General features: G+C 60.8%; 1 protein-coding gene across 7 annotated transcripts in view; it reads left to right on the top strand.

Moving 5' to 3' along the window:
- The first annotated feature begins 3,206 nt into the window (after window positions 1-3,206).
- Window positions 3,207-16,815, top strand: part of BAIAP2 (BAR/IMD domain containing adaptor protein 2) — a 40,591-nt gene continuing 26,982 nt past the window's right edge. For 2 of the 7 annotated variants that reach the window (XM_059864641.1, XM_059864634.1), the window contains exons 1-3: window positions 3,207-3,321; window positions 10,320-10,395; window positions 12,316-12,402. In XM_059864641.1, coding sequence (XP_059720624.1) covers window positions 3,250-3,321; window positions 10,320-10,395; window positions 12,316-12,402 — 235 coding nt within the window. In that variant the 5' untranslated portion in view covers window positions 3,207-3,249. The remainder of the gene's footprint in view (window positions 3,322-10,319; window positions 10,396-12,315; window positions 12,403-16,815) is intronic. The other 5 variants (XM_059864639.1, XM_059864638.1, XM_059864635.1 and 2 more) reach the window with 4 other exon arrangements.

Here is a 16,815-nt window from a genome sequence, read left to right as displayed (position 1 = left end):
CTGTGACAAAAGCCAGCACTGGTGCCATGATGGTCCCTCTGCTTCCCTCTTTGTGCTGGCCAGTGCCACATCCCACTCAAATGCCCCAGGGATTCCAACCCACCTTTATTCCTCCTCTCTCCGTGTCAGCGGAGGCTTCCCAAGTCACTGAGGATGTGGCAGCTCTTGGTGACCCCACAGTGCCACATTCCCCTCCCTGGGCAGTTATGCTGCCCTGCAGCACCTCCCTCCCGTGTCCCTCCCTGGCAGCCACCGGGGTGGCATTTTGGGAGCAGGGAGAGTGTCCCCAGGCTGGGAACACGGAGGGAACTGTCCCTCGGTGCAGCTGCTGTCACTGCCCTCGGACATCACTGCTCCAGCCATCACTGCCTTGGTTATCACTGCCCTGGTTGTCACTGCCCGGGTTGTCACTGCCCTGGTTGTCACTGCCCTGGTTGTCACTGCCCGGGTTGTCACTGCCCTGGTTGTCACTGCCCAGGTTGTCACTGCCCGGGTTGTCACTGTCACAGCCGCCACTGTCGCGGCCATCGCTGCCCCGTCCCCACCCTCCATCCCCGTGCCAGGCACATGACCCGGCCGGGAGTGCTGGCAGGATGCCACGCTGGTAATTAAGAAGGAACCTAATGAAACTTCGAAAATAGCACAATTTCCTCCCCACACCTGCAGCCGAGCGGGGTGGATTACATAAGTTATTGTTGCCACAGCAACTTGGCTCCACCCGGGGCTGGAGGTGGCCGGTGCCGCGTGTGCCGCGGTGCCGTCACCCCGGGGAGGGATGGTGGGGATGGGGCTGCTGCTGCCTGCTCATCCCCCCGCTGTTCCCAGTCTGCCGCGGTGCTTCCCCACGCTCACCCACGGCCTGGATGGTCCCGCCTGCGCACGGGGAAGGCGCCGCGGGGAGCCAGGTAACCCACGGGACTCTGGCGCCATGGTTACCCTGGGCACGCTCCAGCTGCCGCCGAGCCCCGCGGAGTGAATCACCCTGACAAAAAGGCAGCGAGCAGCAACCGGGAAAAAAAAAATAAATCAAAGGCAATGAAAGCAAACGCTCCGGCACGAGGCAGCGGCAGGTTTTTCCTGCTGAGAGCTCCCAGGGTGCTGCGGGAGGCTCGGGCACCGCTCCCGGGCCGTGGGCAGCACGGGCAGCCCCGGGCGCTGCCAGCCGGGAGGGGGGACGTGGCAAGAGACAAGGATAATTTGCTCCATGTGGCTCTGACTGTGGGGAAATGAACTCCCTGGCTGCTTCCAGCAGCTCTGGGAGCGGGGGGATATGAGGGAGAAAGGTTTTCAGCACTCAGATTCCAGGGGATAAGGAGAAGCAGAGCATGGGAAGAAAGTGGAGCGGCTGTCTGCAAGCAGGCCTAGATGGAAGAGATTCTCTGAGGGCCGTCCCAAAAGGCCTCTTTTATTATCAGAAATTACAAATCCTTTTATCTTCCTCACCAGAGGAACAGCTTGTTTGAATTGCTGGGCTGTCACACTGGAATTAGATGCAAGAACCCCCCACATCCATGACGTAGCGGAGAACTTACATAACGTAACTAAAAATAAGGTGATGGAGATGCAGAGAGAGGCACTCTACTCCTGGCTGCTCCATCCTGAATCCTTCACCGACGCTGGAGAGCCAGCGAGGTGCTGGTGTCTGGCTGAGGGAGCTGACTGTGTCTGGCCACGTGGGATGGAGAGGGAAAGTGGCACCGTGGTGTCCCAGCAGCCACGCAGGCAGCCAGGCATTCCTCTGGGGACACCTCCCAGGGCAGGCCTGGTCCCAGCCCTGGTCCCACAGCTGCTCCCTTTCCTCAGCCCCAGTGGGAAAGGGTTAACTGGTCACTCCAGAAACATGAGAAAAATCCTTCTCATGTGCTGTAAATTCTTCACTGTGCTCTGGAGTGTGGAACCTCTGAGGCAGAAGCCAAAATGAGACTCAAAGGCAGCCAGAGGGAGCAGCTGCCCCTCCTGGGCCCTGCCAGGGCTGCGAGGGAGAGCGGGAAGGGGAACAGACACGGGAGGTTTGGGACCAAGGTATCGACCTGGGCTCCCTGTTCTCGGAATTGATGGATGTGAGGGAAAATAACACACTCAGCAGCTTAACTGTTTCACTGCTTCTCTCAGCAGAGAGGAGGGAGAGGAGGGCTCAGCCCAGGGGCACAGCCTGGCCCTGAGGCTCCGTTTAACCACGGCTCACCCTGAGGAGAGCAGCCCAGGGGAGGACAGTGAGGCAGGACACAGGGCTGGGGACACTGGCCCTAGGGCACGGGCCTGCTCCTGGTGTCCCTCAGCAGGGCACAGGGCTGGGGACACTGGCCCTAGGGCACGGGCCTGCTCCTGGTGTCCCTCAGCAGGGCACAGGGCTGGGGACACTGGCCCTAGGGCACGGGCCTGCTCCTGGTGTCCCTCAGCACCTGGGCAAAATCCACTGTCGTTGGCCCAAGGCATGGGAAGGACAGGGATGTGTGGCTTAGGTGTCCCACAGGACCTGAGGGAGCTCTGGCAAGAGCCTCCCATGGGAATCCTGGTTCTCCTGGCTGGCCAGGACAGCCTGGGGACAGCAAGGTGGCAGGCAGGGGCTGGTCTCCCTTGGGCTGAGCATCCCGAGCCGTAGTCATGGTGATGGCTCATCCCACCTCTCCCGGGCTCTCCGGCTCCCTGGACAATGTGCACCCTCCTTCCCAACACCCCACAAACCACGGGCAGCTCTTCCTTCTCCGAGTGCTCCTCACCCATCCCCTCGCCAGGGCACAGCTGGGGATGGAGCACAGCTCCAGAGTGGGGCTCCAGCCGGGGACAGCTCAGGGATGTGGGGCACAGCGAGAGCCACGGGGTGGGGTAAAGCTGGGGGATGGTGTGGGGTCCTGAGCTGTGGGGTGAGGTACGGCAGGAGTGTAGGGCAGGTTATGGGGTGTGGGATGGGCAGAGGGGTGGAGGAGGGGCACGGAGTGTGAGGGGACCGTGGAATAATGGGGTGCGGCACGGGGAACGGGGAACGGGCATGGGGAACGGGCATGGGATCCCGCACAGGGGCACAGCGCCGTGCGTCCCTCCCTCCCCCGCGATGCTCGTACTCCTCTCGCCACTCCCAGCCCCGCACGGCCCGGCTCGGCCCGGCTCCTCCCCGCGGGGCGGTGCGGGGCTGGCCGGGGCGGTTCGGGGCGGGCACGGCCTCCGGGAGCTGATAAAAGGCTCCGCGGCCGCAGCTCCGCGCTCTCCCCGCGCCCGCGCCCGGCTCCGCCCGCCCGCCCGCAGCCGCCCATGGTGCTGCCCGGCCCGCCCGGCATGGCCCGCTCCGAGGAGGTGCACCGCCTCACCGAGAATGTCTACAAGGTGAGTCCGCAACAGGTGCCCGGCGCCGCGGCTGGCCGCTTTCCCGGGTTGGAGTTGTTGGAATTACCGGGTGATCGCGTTTCCCCTCCCCGGGACGCGCGGGGGCAGAGCGGGCGCGGGGCGCGGGCGGCGCCGCCGGGACCGGTCCTGGGATGTGCCCGGAGCCGCTCGGCCGGGCCGGCAGCGGCTGCTGGGGCACCCCCGGGCCTTCCCCGGGCGCCCCCGAGCCCTCCCCGGGCACCCCCAGCCTTACCGGGGGACCCGCAGGCCCCGGGACCCGCGTGGGCAGCGCTGTCCCCGCATCACCCCGAGCGGGGCAGCCCCGCGCCCCGGCACTCGCTGCTCTGCCACAAGCCAGAGCCCTCCGAGCCTTCCCCGTCCCCCGGAGTTGGGGAAGCTCTCGGTTTTTGCTTTCTGCTGTGCTCCCGGTGTCCTGAGAAAATGCAACAATTTGTGTGGTTTGAGTTACCCCCCGGAGGAAGCGGTTTCTGCTCTGCTGGGTCTTGAGAGCAAGACTAATAAAACTGCTGTAGCCTAACGTGTAACGCAGGATGTCGTTTGTTAAACTGGGAAGCTTGCACGATTTCCTGTGATTTAAGGGCTTGGATTGAGTTACCTGGGAGCACAGAGCAGGGAAAAAAAAAAAAAAAATAGAAGAATGTAGTACGAAAAGTACCGAGGCAGCGAAGTTGTGAAGTGTTGGTTTTGGAGATTCTGGGGTGTAACAGCTGCTCAGGCAGAGCTGTGGCACCAGAAATCTTGGTGACATTTTGCTGTGGTCCCTGGGGCTCCCTCCCACCCTGGCAGGCAGCTCGTGTGCCCGGACATGCCCTCGTGCAGGCTGTCCTTGGTCCGGGGCAGAGCTGGCACCCAGGCTGCTCCCAGCGCTGTGCACTGGCACTGCCGGAGCCGCCTGGGCAAACAGGGGCTGGGAGCAGCCCCAGCCGTGACTCAGTTGTTGTTTGAGGTGTGGAGTCCTCGAAGCACGGGGCTAATGACACGTTTGGGGAGCAGGTCACCGTCACCCCGGGCCCGGCCCAGGGCAGTCCGGCTGTCCCGACACGTGCGGAGCCCATCCCCAGGGAACCGGGGCTGAGTGGCCACTGCTGGCCCGGCTGTTCTAGAGCACAGCCCTCGGCCCCACGGGTGCCCGGGGTGCCAAGAGCCGGGGCTTGGGTCTCCATCAGGCAGTGAACACCTCAGCTCCCTGGGATGCCGGTGGGAGCAGCCAGATGCAGGAGATGGAGCTGCTGAAGGTCTCGTGGGTTCACCCAAAATCAGTGTCTCGGGGCTGGGGGCTGGAGAAGGGTGGTCCTGGCTCTGGTTGTGTTCCTGTGGTGGGCAGCGGCTGCTCTGAAGCAGCAGTGCTTTCTCGGCCTCTGGAGATGTGTGTGCCATGTGGTGCCTGCAGGAACCCGGCGTGTCCCTGCTCAATTGAGGACTTCAGCCACCCCCGGGGGCTCGGGGACTGGGGTGTTCTGGACCTCCTTGAGAGACTCCAAAACCAGTCCCAGTGCTTCAGTCCCCGTTACCCAGGTGTATTTTTGGCCTGTGCAGGAGCCTGAACGCTGCCATGGGCAGGGGGAGACAACCCCCGGGAGGGGGGCGATGCCACCAAGCCACATCCTGCGGGGACCTGGCTGGGTGCCCGAGCCTTGCCGTGCCCCTGCCCGAGCCCTGCCGTGCCCGTCCTGGTGTGCCTGAGCCTTGCCGTGCCCCTGCCCGTCCCGGGGTGCCTGAGCCTTGCCGTGCCCCTGCCCGTCCCGGGGTGCCCGAGCCCTGCCGTGCCCCTGCCCGTCCCGGCGGGTTTGGGTCTGGCAGGAGCAGCAGCTGCCCATGCCCATGCCAGGCTCCCGCTCCGGCTTTCCCGAGGGCTGTGCTGGGGAGCCCATTGTCATGGTTTTCCAGAAGCAGCGCTCACCCTCGGAGTGACTGTGCTAATGAGCTGGTGGAGGAGCTGTCAGCCGCCCCCGAGCCGATGCTGCCACTACAGGCAGCTGCCTACACGCGGGGAGTAATTACAGAGGGAGACGGAGGCTGCTGGCACCTTCCGCCAACGTAATCCCACCTTTGGCGGTGCTGATTCACTGCCAGGAGCCCGGAGTAGCGGCACAGCTGCCGGGCTGGGCTCTGCCGCGAGCCCCGGGCCGGGAGGATGAGGATGGGCAGCTCCCTCTGCTCCCTCCCCGCTCAGCCCCTGCTCCGGATTGTCTTTTTGCAGAAAGCAGGGACTGGCAAATCTTCCTTCCCCCGAAGACAGATCTGTCTCCTCCTGCCAGATGAGATTATTGCCGTTTACAGCCCAACCTCCATTTCATTTTAAAGCCATTTTTCCATGCGGGAGATGGGTTTGCAGTGCTGTGCGAGTGGCTCTGCCTTTGAAGAGGTGTTTGCCTATCAACAGCCTGAACTCCAAGCTGAATTGTGGTGCAGGAAGGTGGACAGAATTCCTGAGGGCCCTTAGCTCCCCATCCGCTGTAATCGATGTTACTGTGGCACCACAGCCTCTCCTCGTGTCCAGAGGGATGGGAGCGATTCTTCCTCAAGGGGTTCAGGAGGGAAACTGTGGCTGGTTTGGTGTGTTTGCAGTGCAGGGATGATGAGTGTGGCGCAGGAGGGAGAAGCCAGCCTGTGGCACCCCAAATTCCATGCCCTGTTCTTCCTGCCTTGAGGCTTCCTGCAGCCCATCCTTGGGAAACCTGTGGGGAGCACCCCAGGGCTCGGTGGCACCAAGGCTGGGCTCTGGCACTGCCAGGGCTCTGAGCTGGGAATGCGGCTCGCTCCATCCATCCATCCATCCATCCATCCATCCATCCATCCATCCATCCATCCATGCCAGGCTGGGAGAGCCCTGCTGGCCTCCCTGGAGATGGGTCACCTGCAGGCAGGTGGGCTCTGAGGTGTTGGGGAGCAGCAGCTCCTGCCTGCCCAGGGTGGGTGCTGCTCCCCCGGGTGCTGCTGTGCCCTCGGTGCCCGTCGTGCTGAGCCTGCCCTGGTTAAGGTTTCAGTGCTGCTGCTCGTGTTGCAGGGCAGGGCACAGGGCAAACAGCTCCTCTGGGCACAGCCTGGGGCTCAGCCCCTGGTGCCACCTCTGTGGGGACCCTCCTGGCTCCTCCGGGGACACGCCAGCCCCGAGGATGGCCCAGCTTGCAGGGCTGGCCATGGGTGGGTGCTGAGGGCGTTCCCAGAGGGCTGGGGGCTCTGTGTCCCGTGTCGATCCTCATCCCAGCTCTCCTCAAACCCAGACCCCAACACAAAGATGTTCATTCAGAGCCCTCGCCCTGGGACTTGGGTCCCCTTGTCCTCTGGCATGACAGCCAGGAGAAACTGAATGCCTTTAGATGGGGACTGGTTTTTTCCCTGACGTTCCCCCCTGATTTTCCCTGGGCTCCTTCTTGACAGAAACTTGGCTCTTGAAACCCCCAGGGCCGCTCCTGATGGTGCCAGGCAGGACAAGCAGTGATGGAGGAGGCAGCACTGGGCTTTGCTGGGCATTAAATATTGATAGCAAAATGATGAAAGTGCTCCTGGAGCTGGGGTGACCCATTTAGACATAAAACTTCCTTGGGGCTGAGCTGCTTCTGCAGCGTGGCACTGAGAGTCCCCTGGTGCTGCCCCTCCAGCCTGCTCCTCCTGGTCACCAGGCAATCCAGGGCCCTGTGCAGGGTCAGTCCTGCAGGGAGACACAAAATCCTTAAAAAGGCTGGAAAAACCCTGGGAGTGCACCAGATCCAACCATTCCCTCAGCTCTGCCCAGGCCACTGAGCCCCGTCCCAGGTGCCACATCCATGGAGCCCTTCCAGGGATGTGTTGGGAGCGCTGCCCTTCAGCTGTTGAGCAGGAGAGGACTGAGCCACTTCCAGCTTGAGCAGGGCTTAAATTTGGGATTGAGGAGCTGGGATTCTGTGATCCTTGTGGGCTCCTTCCTTTTGGGGTGTTTTATTCTTTCCCCTGATTCTGAACTTTTCCTTCTGGGCTAATTTACAGCTTGGAGCATCCTGGCTGTAGCTGGAGTGTGCTCAGAGGGCAGAAAAGGGACCTTGTTTCTGCTGCCTCTGCCCCAGCACACGGAGCAGGGCTGTCCTGGAGACCTTGTGCTTTGCATTAGTTTCAGTTTTGGCAGCTGAATAAAGCCGTGCCAATCCCGGGGAGCTGAGTGGTATTACCCAGGGAATTCAGCTCAGTGGAACAAAGCAAAGCCCTTTCAACCCTTGGCTGCCAGGTTTTGTGTCTGTGTTTTTCTGAACTCTGCCCAGGCAGCCCGTGGAAGGCAAACAACTTGTGGGTGCTGCTGAGGGGGCAAAAATCTGGGGAGGATGAGATTTGCTTTCACTGCCATAGTGCTACTGAATATTTGCTTTGCTGCTGGTGTCCTGCAAGCCTGGATTCACCTCTCCTGTGGGGGCAGCCCTGGCAGAGCCCCCGGTCCCCGCAGGGAGGGGGTGAGCCCTGTGCTGCCAGGGGAGCAGCCCCAGCACCTCCCTGGTGTGAGGGGTGATGCTGCTGAGCCGTTCCATGGCACAAACCTGTTCATTTCCCACCGTTTCTCCTTGGCAGTCTCACCTGGAGGGGGGTGTGAAGGCCCTGGAGTCACCTTCCCTTCCCAGCCTGGCAGTGAGAGGAGGGCTTGGAAAAGGCTATTTTTATCTCTGGAGTGAGGAGCCCTTGTCACCGCTCTCATCCTGCCAGGCTGTTTTTGTTGGAGGCTCCGGACAATGTTTTAAAAACATTCACTTTCAGCAAACTTCCTCCTGGGGCTTGGTGAATTTTATTTGGCCAGCACAGAGTCACCTTCCCGCTCCTTCAGCCGCTCCACGAGCCCCTCTGGGGGATTTTAAATCTTTATTTGTTGCTTTAAAATGTCTCTTGTGGATCAGTGGGGAGCAGGACCTGCCCCGAGCAGCGCCAGGGCTGGGTTGTGCTTTCATTCCCTCTGCTTTGGGCAAGATGTGCTGGGTTTTGGATGGTGCTTTGTCTGGGGATCCTGTTCCATCATTAATTCCCTCGGTTTCGTGCTCAGGATGACGTGTTTACACGGGCACTGCTGAGAAAATCACACTATTTACATGTCCCCGTGCTCGTCCTTGTACACAAACACTGCTCTGAACCTGCAGACCGCCCAAAAATCTCCTCCCTGCAGAAATCCTGCCAACTTTTCTGCTGCTTAACTATTGCTCAGCCTCAGAGCGCTCGGGCTGGGCGTGGGGCTGTGTCCCTGTCCCTGCTGTGGCCAGGGGAATTGTCCCTGTCCCTGCCATGGCCAGGGCTCCCAGCCTCAGGTGCTCCTGAGACAGCCCAGGTGCGTTTTGGGCTGGAGTTCAAGGTGATGTGGGCAGGATGGAGCAATCCTCCCCGGGCTCATTCACTGCTGTGCAATTGTCTCCTACACCTGGCTGGTTGCTACAGGTTCATTTTCTCCTTTCAGGCTGAGCACATCCACCAGAGTGCTCTGAGCTGCCCCAAAACAGCTTCCAGGGGCCCTGGTGTTGGTCTGCAGCCTTAATTAGCGGGGCAGCTCCTCATTAGCCTCGTCAATCATGTGCCCTTTGCAGTTTGGCTGGTGCTGTGGGGACCTGGGGTCTGCTGGGGACAGGCTCTGGGGACATCCTCAGCCTGGAAGGATGAGCAGCTTCCTCCTGGAATAGCAGCACTGGGGTGATGGCACCCTCTGAGCCTGCCCCACACAGGGTCCTGCCCAGAGGAGCCCCAGAAGGGCTCTCTGGAGCCACGTGGGGAGAAAATTCAGTGTCAGACTCAAGGCCCGGGCAGCAGGAACTGGGATAAAAATGCCTCAGGCAGAAAATGAGCTTTGTAGTGTTGGGGCAGCCTGAGATGAGGTGACAGATGCTTAATCAGCTTATTCCCTGTAAGTGTCTGCCTGTCTTCCCTCCCCGGCCCGGGCTGGGGCTCTGCCAGCAGCCTGGGGGTGCAGAGCCCCCGTTCCCAGCAGGAGTGCCCCATTCCCAGCAGGAGTGCCCCATTCCCAGCAGGAATGCCCCATTCTCAGCAGGAATGCCCGTGGTGCAGCCCCCTCAGGGGCACTCAGGCTCTCAGCTCCATTTTCTGGTGTCACCTTGGCAGGAGGGTGTCCCCGAGGTGGGGCAGGGGCTCAGGACTGGGGCTGGGCTGGGCTGGATGCAGGGAGGGAATGGGGATCTGGGGCTGGGCTGGGGTGAGGGCCCTGGCAGGGAGGGCTGTGCACACAAAGAGCCCTTCTTGTTCTCCTGAGCCGATTATTCCTTCCCCCATCTGAGCTGAGGGCCTTGGGGCGAGGCAGGAGAGCTCAGGCAGCGCTGGGCAGGTGGCAGTGCCAAGGGACCCCGGTGTCACTCCTGGCACTGGCTCCAGCCATGGCTGGCACAGCTCAGAGGGTGCTGGGGGCTCTGCCCTGCCCCATCCTGGCTGCACATTTGGGGCTCACCCTCACCCTGGGCAGGTGGCAGTGCCAAGGGACCCCGGTGTCACTCCTGGCACTGGCTCCAGCCATGGCTGGCACAGCTCAGGGGGTGCTGGGGGCTCTGCCCTGCCCCATCCTGGCTGCACATTTGGGATTCTGCTCTTCTGCCCTTCCTGCTGCTCTCTGTGGCTGTGCCAGGAGTGGGACATCACCTGCCACCATCCCCAGGTCTGGGGTCACCCCCCTGGCTGCTCTGAGGGCTCCTGCTGCCCCAAACAGCCCCGACAGTTGCTATTATGGGTATTTGTGCTAAATCTGATAATTCTCTGCTTGGGGCACTCACTTTGCTCTCCTGGGGAAGCACCTGGTGCTGGGGCACTGCAGAGCCCCCTCGTTCCTTGTTCCTGCCCCTCGTGTGCTCAGACCCAGCGTGGTCTTCCTCAGTGGAGCTGCAGGATGAGGGAGGGTCCTGGGGCCCCTTCCAGGGAGCTGGGAGGATTTTTTTTTTTTCTCTCATTTTGTGTTTCTCAGGACAGAGCTGAGCACGGAGCTGTTCACCCCATCTCCCCTGCTAACCCCAGCCCTGTTCTCTCCCCTTTAGACGATCATGGAGCAGTTCAATCCCAGCCTCAGGAATTTCATTTCTATGGGGAAGACCTATGAAAAAGCCTTAGCAAGTAAGTGACTTTGGGGCTGCCAGGCTGGGGAGGGGGAAAGCTGCAAAACCTTTGGTTTTTGTTGAAAATCTTTGGGTTTTTGTGGAAAAGTTCCTTGTTCCACGGGGAAGGAGCTGGGAGGGTGGTGATGTGCAAGGCCAGGATGCAGGAGGGATTCCAGGGAGAAAATGCTGGGAGGCAGCAGGATAACAAAACACATCTGCAAACAGTCCTTTAAATGTTTGTTTAAAGTACTGAGAGCTGAGGTTTGAAGCTCTGTTTAAAGAGGTGCTATTGAAATGTTTAAATTGCCCAGAAGAATGAGGAGAAGGGAAAAGCCTCAAAGTCTTGATGGCAGCTCTGGATTGGGAATGCAGGATCCTATGGGGAGCCATTAGGGAGGTGTGGATTTAAGCGATCAAAAGGAAGCCAGGAATTGATTAAACCCCAAAAAGGGCTATTTTGACTGAAACTGGCTTTGTGCACTGCCTGGGCCCTCCTCAGCTGGGCTTGAAGGAGCTGTAAGCTTTGCTCAGCCCAGAGCTGTGTTTTTCCAGGGAGGGCTCTGCTCCCTTCAGAGCTGCACGTGTCTCCTGGATTTTCTTTTGGAATAATCCCAGTGAAAACGCCCCCGGGGCAGAGTCTGTCACCACCTTCAGCCAGGGGGGAAAATCCCTTGGGTGTCTGAAGTGCTGGGGTTGGGACCTGACCTTTGGGGAGGATCCTGCTCCCTGCCTGCAGCACCTTTCCCTTCCTTTCCCACAGGTCAGGTGAGCTCCTGGCTGTTCCCAGGAGGATTTTTAAGCCCTCCCCCCATTCCCAGGTGCCCGGACACAGCGTCCTGCCAGCGCTGGGCTCTGGTTTGAGCTGGGGTTTAATGGCTCAGCCAGCCTGACAGGGCAGTGCCCGCCCAGCTCCACTGCCCAGGGCCCTCTGATCCCCGGCGAGGGGTCACAGGGCAGCCTCCCCACAGCCAGCAGCTTTCCCCAGATTCCAAGGGCACAGAAATTCCAGGGGCACAGGGCACCTTCCTCACAGCCAGCAGCTTTCCCCAAATTCCAGGGGCACAGAAATTCCAGGGGCACAGGGCACCCTCATTTCCCTTCCCAGACATTCCAGGGGCACAGGGCAGCCTCCCCACAGGCAGCAGCTTTCCCCACATTCCTGGGCATCCCAGCAGAGTGGGGTTCATGGCTGGGGGCTGCTTTTCCCTCCTGGCAGCAGAGGCAGGGTCTGACAGGGGGAAGAGCTGCTGGCCCTCAGGACTGTGTTTTTTATTTATTCCTCTGAAATATTCTGATCTTTAACTGCCTGGGAGGTGGAGCTGTTTGCCCTGTGCTGCCCTGTCCCACCAGCCGTGGCACTTGGGGATAACCTCTGGGATCACTGGCTCTGTGCTTTTCCCACATCCCTGCTGTGCAGCCAGGGATCTTCCTGTAATTTTTAACTTGGCTTGGCTCATCCTTCCCCTGGATCCCCGAGCTGGGGGCAGCTGGAGGAAGTGCAGAGCCCAGGAGGCAGAGCAGAGCAGTGCTGGAAGCTGGAGCTGGGGCTGTACAGTGTGTTCTGTGATTAGAGGAAACCCCCTGCTTATCTGATTAGAGTCGAGTGTGGAGCTGGAATGTCAACAAACAAGGCTGAACTGTAATGAAAGTCTGTGATATTCAATTATTCTGCAGTGATTTCTCCCAGCAGCCTGATGCTTGCACTGCAATGAAAACCACCACAGTCCTGCATGGACCTTTTCAATCCTAAATTACCCTGTAATCTCACTGCTCCAGCTCTCTTTGCTGCTTTTCCTCTGTTTGTTGTGTGATCCCTCCCCGTGGGGTTGAGCCCTTTGAGGTAATGCCTATTTCAGTGTCCAGAGTCTCCTCGGTGCCCCACAAGTTCTAAAAGCCTTTAAGGAGAGCATAACCTCCCTTTTTTGGTGCTTTTTAGGCATGACATATGCAGCCAAGGGGTACTTTGATGCTCTGGTGAAGATGGGAGAGTTGGCCAGTGAAAGCCAAGGATCAAAAGAGTTGGGTAAGTGCCCAGTTTGCTGCTGAATGGAGATTCCTGGAGATTCCCAGGAGTGAAACTGCTCTTTGGTGCTGCTGGGGAGCACCAGCTCAGCGTGGAGCTGGCCCTGCTGTGTCTCAGTGGTGGCAGTGTCTCTGGATTTACTGCTGGTGCAGCTTGGGAAGCCCCCTGACACCCTGAGTGCCAGGGCTCTGCCTCGGGGTGGTTTTGTGGTGGTTTGTTCTCACTTGCAGAAGGGGAAGCAGCAGATCTTGGCCAGGCAGCTGGGGCTGAGCTGCCCCTCAGGGGCCTCTGGAGGGGCAGGCGGGGTCCCCTGTGCTCTGGGGCTGGGATGGTGCCCTGGCTGCAGCAGCTCTGCCCTGCTGGAGCCTCCCTGTGCCCACTGCCAGGGCCTCGTGTTTGCCCAGTCCATGGCAAACATCACGAGCTGTGACTGCTGCTGCCTCCTTCCCCTTTCTCACACTCATCTCCCAGGAAATCCTTTCCAGGGGAGCTGCTTTGCCAGCCTCCCTCCTGCCCAGACATCCTGCTGGGTCCTCCCTCCTCACAGCCCTGCTCTGAGGGGACCCTCCAAGGTCCCCCCGTGGTCTGAGGGGTCCCTCCCAGCTCCCCCCATGGTTTGAGGTGACCCTCCCAGCTCCCCCCGTGGTTTGAGAGGTGACCCTCCAGGGTCCCCCTATAGTTTGAGGGGACCCTCCAAGCTCCCCCCATGGTTTGAGAGGTGACACTCCAAGGTCCCCCCCATGGTCTGAGGGGACCCTCCCAGCTCCCCCCATGGTTTGAGAGGTGACACTCCAAGGTCCCCCCATGGTCTGAGGGGACCCTCCCAGCTCCCCCTGGGATGCTGCACCTTGTTAAGGCTCTCATGGAGTGAGCTGGGTCTTGGTCTGGTGTGTGTGCAGTCCCAGGTGAGCCCCTCCTCCTCCTCCTCCCCCCATGCCTCCCGCAGCTCTGGCAAAGTGCTCATTAAAGCATCTCTCCGGGGCAGGCCATTAGCAGAGAGCTGGAGCTGAAAGGGCTCTAAAGGCTGCAGGAGTCGGGAGCAGCCCCTGGGCTCTGGATTTGGTGGCAGAGCCGCTCCCCCAGCCCTGCTGCTGCCTGGGAATTGTGCTGGGGAAGTGTCTATGGAAACCGAGTCTGGATTAGAGCTGCCTGGAGCAATCTGCTGCTGTTTAATAAATAAAACAAAGAGCCCTGTGTGCTGCAGAGCCTGGAGGAGCTGCCCCTGCTCTCTGGGGCTGGGCACAGCCAGCTCTGCCCTCCTGCCAGGGAGCTTGGGGCAGCCCCACCCTGCCAGCTCTGCAGGGCAGCCCCAGCCCTGCTCACCTTCACACCTGGCTTTGGGCACCTCTGGCCCTGCTTCTCACCCAGGGACAAGGGTTGGGTGTCCTTGGTGCCACCTCCCCGCGTGGCTGGAGCGTTTTGGGGTGGGAAGTGCTCCCAGCTGGCTGCTCCTTCCCCTCCTGGTGTGGGCACGTCCCAGGGAGGCTCCTGTGCTCCTCAGCCTCTGCTGATCCTGCTGGTGTTTGCTGGGATGTGGCAGCTGCTCGGGGCAGGAGAAAGTGGAGATAACATTCCTGGCTGCAGCTCAGTGGAGCTGATAGCAGCTGGGGCACAGCCCCCTGCCAGATGTGCAAACAGCTGGGCTGGACTGGGCTGGGCTGCAGCTCCTCCTGGGGACACCTTGGCCTGGTCACTCCCTGGGCTGGCAGTGCCACAGAGGGGCTCTGGGGTATTCCACAGCACCCCAGGCTGCTCTGGGCTGGAAGGGACCCTACAGCCCCTCCAGTGCCACCCCTGCCATGGCAGGGACACGTCCCTCTGTCCCACTGGGTGCCCCCAGCCCTGTCCAGCCTGGCCTTGGGCACTGCCAGGGATCCAGGGGGATTCATTTAGGGCAGTAAACAGGAATTCTCTTCATTGCTGCTTCCAGTGATGGTGTGTCCCCAGCTCCCTCCCCGAGTGGGATTTTCTTCCATGAGGTTTTAGGGAAAACTGCTTCGAGATGTCACCAGGGCTGTGGGGTGCTCTGTCAGGATTGCAGCTCCTGTTCCCAGCCTCCACAGGGAAAACCTGAGCTGTTTTCCCTCCAGACCCCTCTCTTGGCTGAGCTGGGTGCTTTTCCCTGGTGTCCTTTCTGGCCCAGGAGGTGTCCCAAGGCAGGGGGCTGCAGCTTTCTCTCCTGGAACAGGGAGCTCTCTGGAGCTCTGGGCTCAGCTCCTGCTTGGCACGGGGCACTCTCCTGAATTCCCCATCAGATTTGGGGAGCTGTGTGTAGACAGGATAATCCTGCGTGGGAAAGGAAGAGTGGCAGCAAGAGCAGCAGTAATGCCCTTGAGCTGTAATCAGCTCTGGGGCTCAGGCCCAGCTGCAGTGTCTGCTGGGGCTGGCTGAGCCCACCGTGGCCTTTGGGGGGCAGAGCTGGGGCTTTGGGGTGTCCCCAGCCCCATGGGGCTGTCACTGTCACTGTCCCCCAGCAGCAGAGGTCACTCTGCCCTGTGCAGGTCCCTGCTGGCCAGCCCTGGTGTTTGGGATGGGCTCTGTGCCCTCAGGTGCCCTCGAGAGGCTCCTGGGTCTGTTCTTCACCCCCCTGGTGCTTGTGGTGGCTTTGGGGAAGATAATGTGACATGAGGAGCCTGTGTCTGACCAGCAGCCCCTTCAACAGCTCCAGCCTCATGCACGAGTCCTCAGGTGACTTTGGCCCTTGTCCAGCTCCTGCCTGGGTCCCTTGGATGCTGCTCAAAATGTCATTTCTTTTGTCCTTCTTGAAAACTGGGCCATGGAAAGTCATGGGAAGGGGTTTTCTTTCTTCTCCTGCCGGGCAGAGCTGGAGGCATTCCCCCGGGATGCTGGGGCTGAGCAGGAAGCTGCTCCAGGGCTGGAGGTGCCTTCAGCTCAGCTCTGGTGCCTGGAAGGTGCCTTGGGAGAGTGAAGCTGCCCTGGGTGACACCCAGGCTGTGAAAGGGCAGCACGGGCAGGAATCACCCAGCCCTTGTTGAGCTGAAAGGAGCCCCTGGCACGCAATGGCTTTTTATTTCCAGGCTCAAATCAGGATGGGGCACCCTAATGGCTTGGATGAGACTTTACAGCTCATCCAGCCCCACCCCTGCCACGGGCAGGGACACCTCCCCCTGTCCCAGGTGCTCCTAGCCCTGTGCAGCCTTTCCATGGATCCAGGGCCATCCCCGGGGAGCAGGGATTGATCTGCTCATTGCGCTGGGGGATGTTTTGGGCAGGTGCTTCTGCCCTGCAGAGGTGTGGGTGTGGATCCCACAGGTGCCCAAGGGGGACTGGGCACTGCTGGGGCTGGGTTTGGTGCCCACTGGGAGCCCGTCAGGGCAGTGCCCAGGGGGACACAGGGCTCCAGGAAACACTTTGCTGTGCTCTGTGGCAGTGTCCCTGCTCTGGAGGTGAGCTCCTGGCTGGGGATCCTTTAAATTTGGGCTTAACAAGGCACCTGGCACCTTGTGGGTGACAGCTTTGTGCTGCTGGAGGAAGGCAAGCTGCAGGAATGAGGGTGCAGAGACACAGCACAGCCCTCTGAAAGCTTTCTGCTGCCTTGGGAAGGGCTTTTCCTGCCTTCTGCTGCCTTGGGAAGGGCTTTTCTGCTGCCTCCATCCCTGCCACGAGGAGCTGCCAGCCCAGGCTGGTTCTCCCCAGCCTGTGTTCGGTAGGTGGAGGAGGAGGAGGGCTGTGCATGAGCATCTGTGAGGACCATGTGGCCTGGCTGGGGCTCCCAGCGTGTGGCAGATGTGTGCAAAGTCTGGCTTTCACCTTCCCTGGCGATGGTGACAGCTCCCAGGCTGCCCACCTGCCCTGGGCCTGTGCTGGGGAGGGTCCTTGGGGGGAGGGAGGGGTCCTGTGTGTGCCCACGGGCTGGGGGCTGCCCTCCCTCAGCACAGGGGGAGCTTGGCAGCTCTGAGCAGGGTTTGTGGCCAGCTCCAGGTCCTGGAGGGCTTTGCTGCCCCTCTGCAGCTGCCAGGGTGTGCAGGGGTTGGGTCACACAGGCCAGGCTGGGCACTGTGGGGGTGTTTGATGAGCCAGTGCCACCAGCACAGCCCTGAATGAACCAGTGCCACCAGTACAGCCCTGAATTCACTAGTGCCACCAGCACAGCCCCTGGCCCAGCACTGGGGGTGGCTGGGCTGTGCATCCTGGTACAGCCCCAGCACTGCCCCATCCAGGGGGGCTGTGGGGGGCACAGAACATCCCAGGGGTGTCCCGGGGGTGTCCCAGTGATGTGTCCCTGCCAAAAGGCTCAGGGGCCACTGCCCAGCCTGAGGGGGCCACTGATCAGGAGCTGGGAGCCCAGGGCAGGGGGCCTTGGGAAGCTCCTGGTGTTCCCTTGACCTGGTGTGTCAATAAACAAAGGAAAAACCCCTCGGGCAGTGCCAGGCGGGGCTGGAGCAGCCTGGT

This window comes from Haemorhous mexicanus, chromosome 20 (assembly GCF_027477595.1).
Source record: "Haemorhous mexicanus isolate bHaeMex1 chromosome 20, bHaeMex1.pri, whole genome shotgun sequence".
Taxonomy (NCBI): Eukaryota; Metazoa; Chordata; class Aves; order Passeriformes; family Fringillidae; genus Haemorhous; species Haemorhous mexicanus.
Note: the sequence above shows the minus strand (reverse complement) of the source record. Positions and strands in the feature narration are given on the sequence as shown.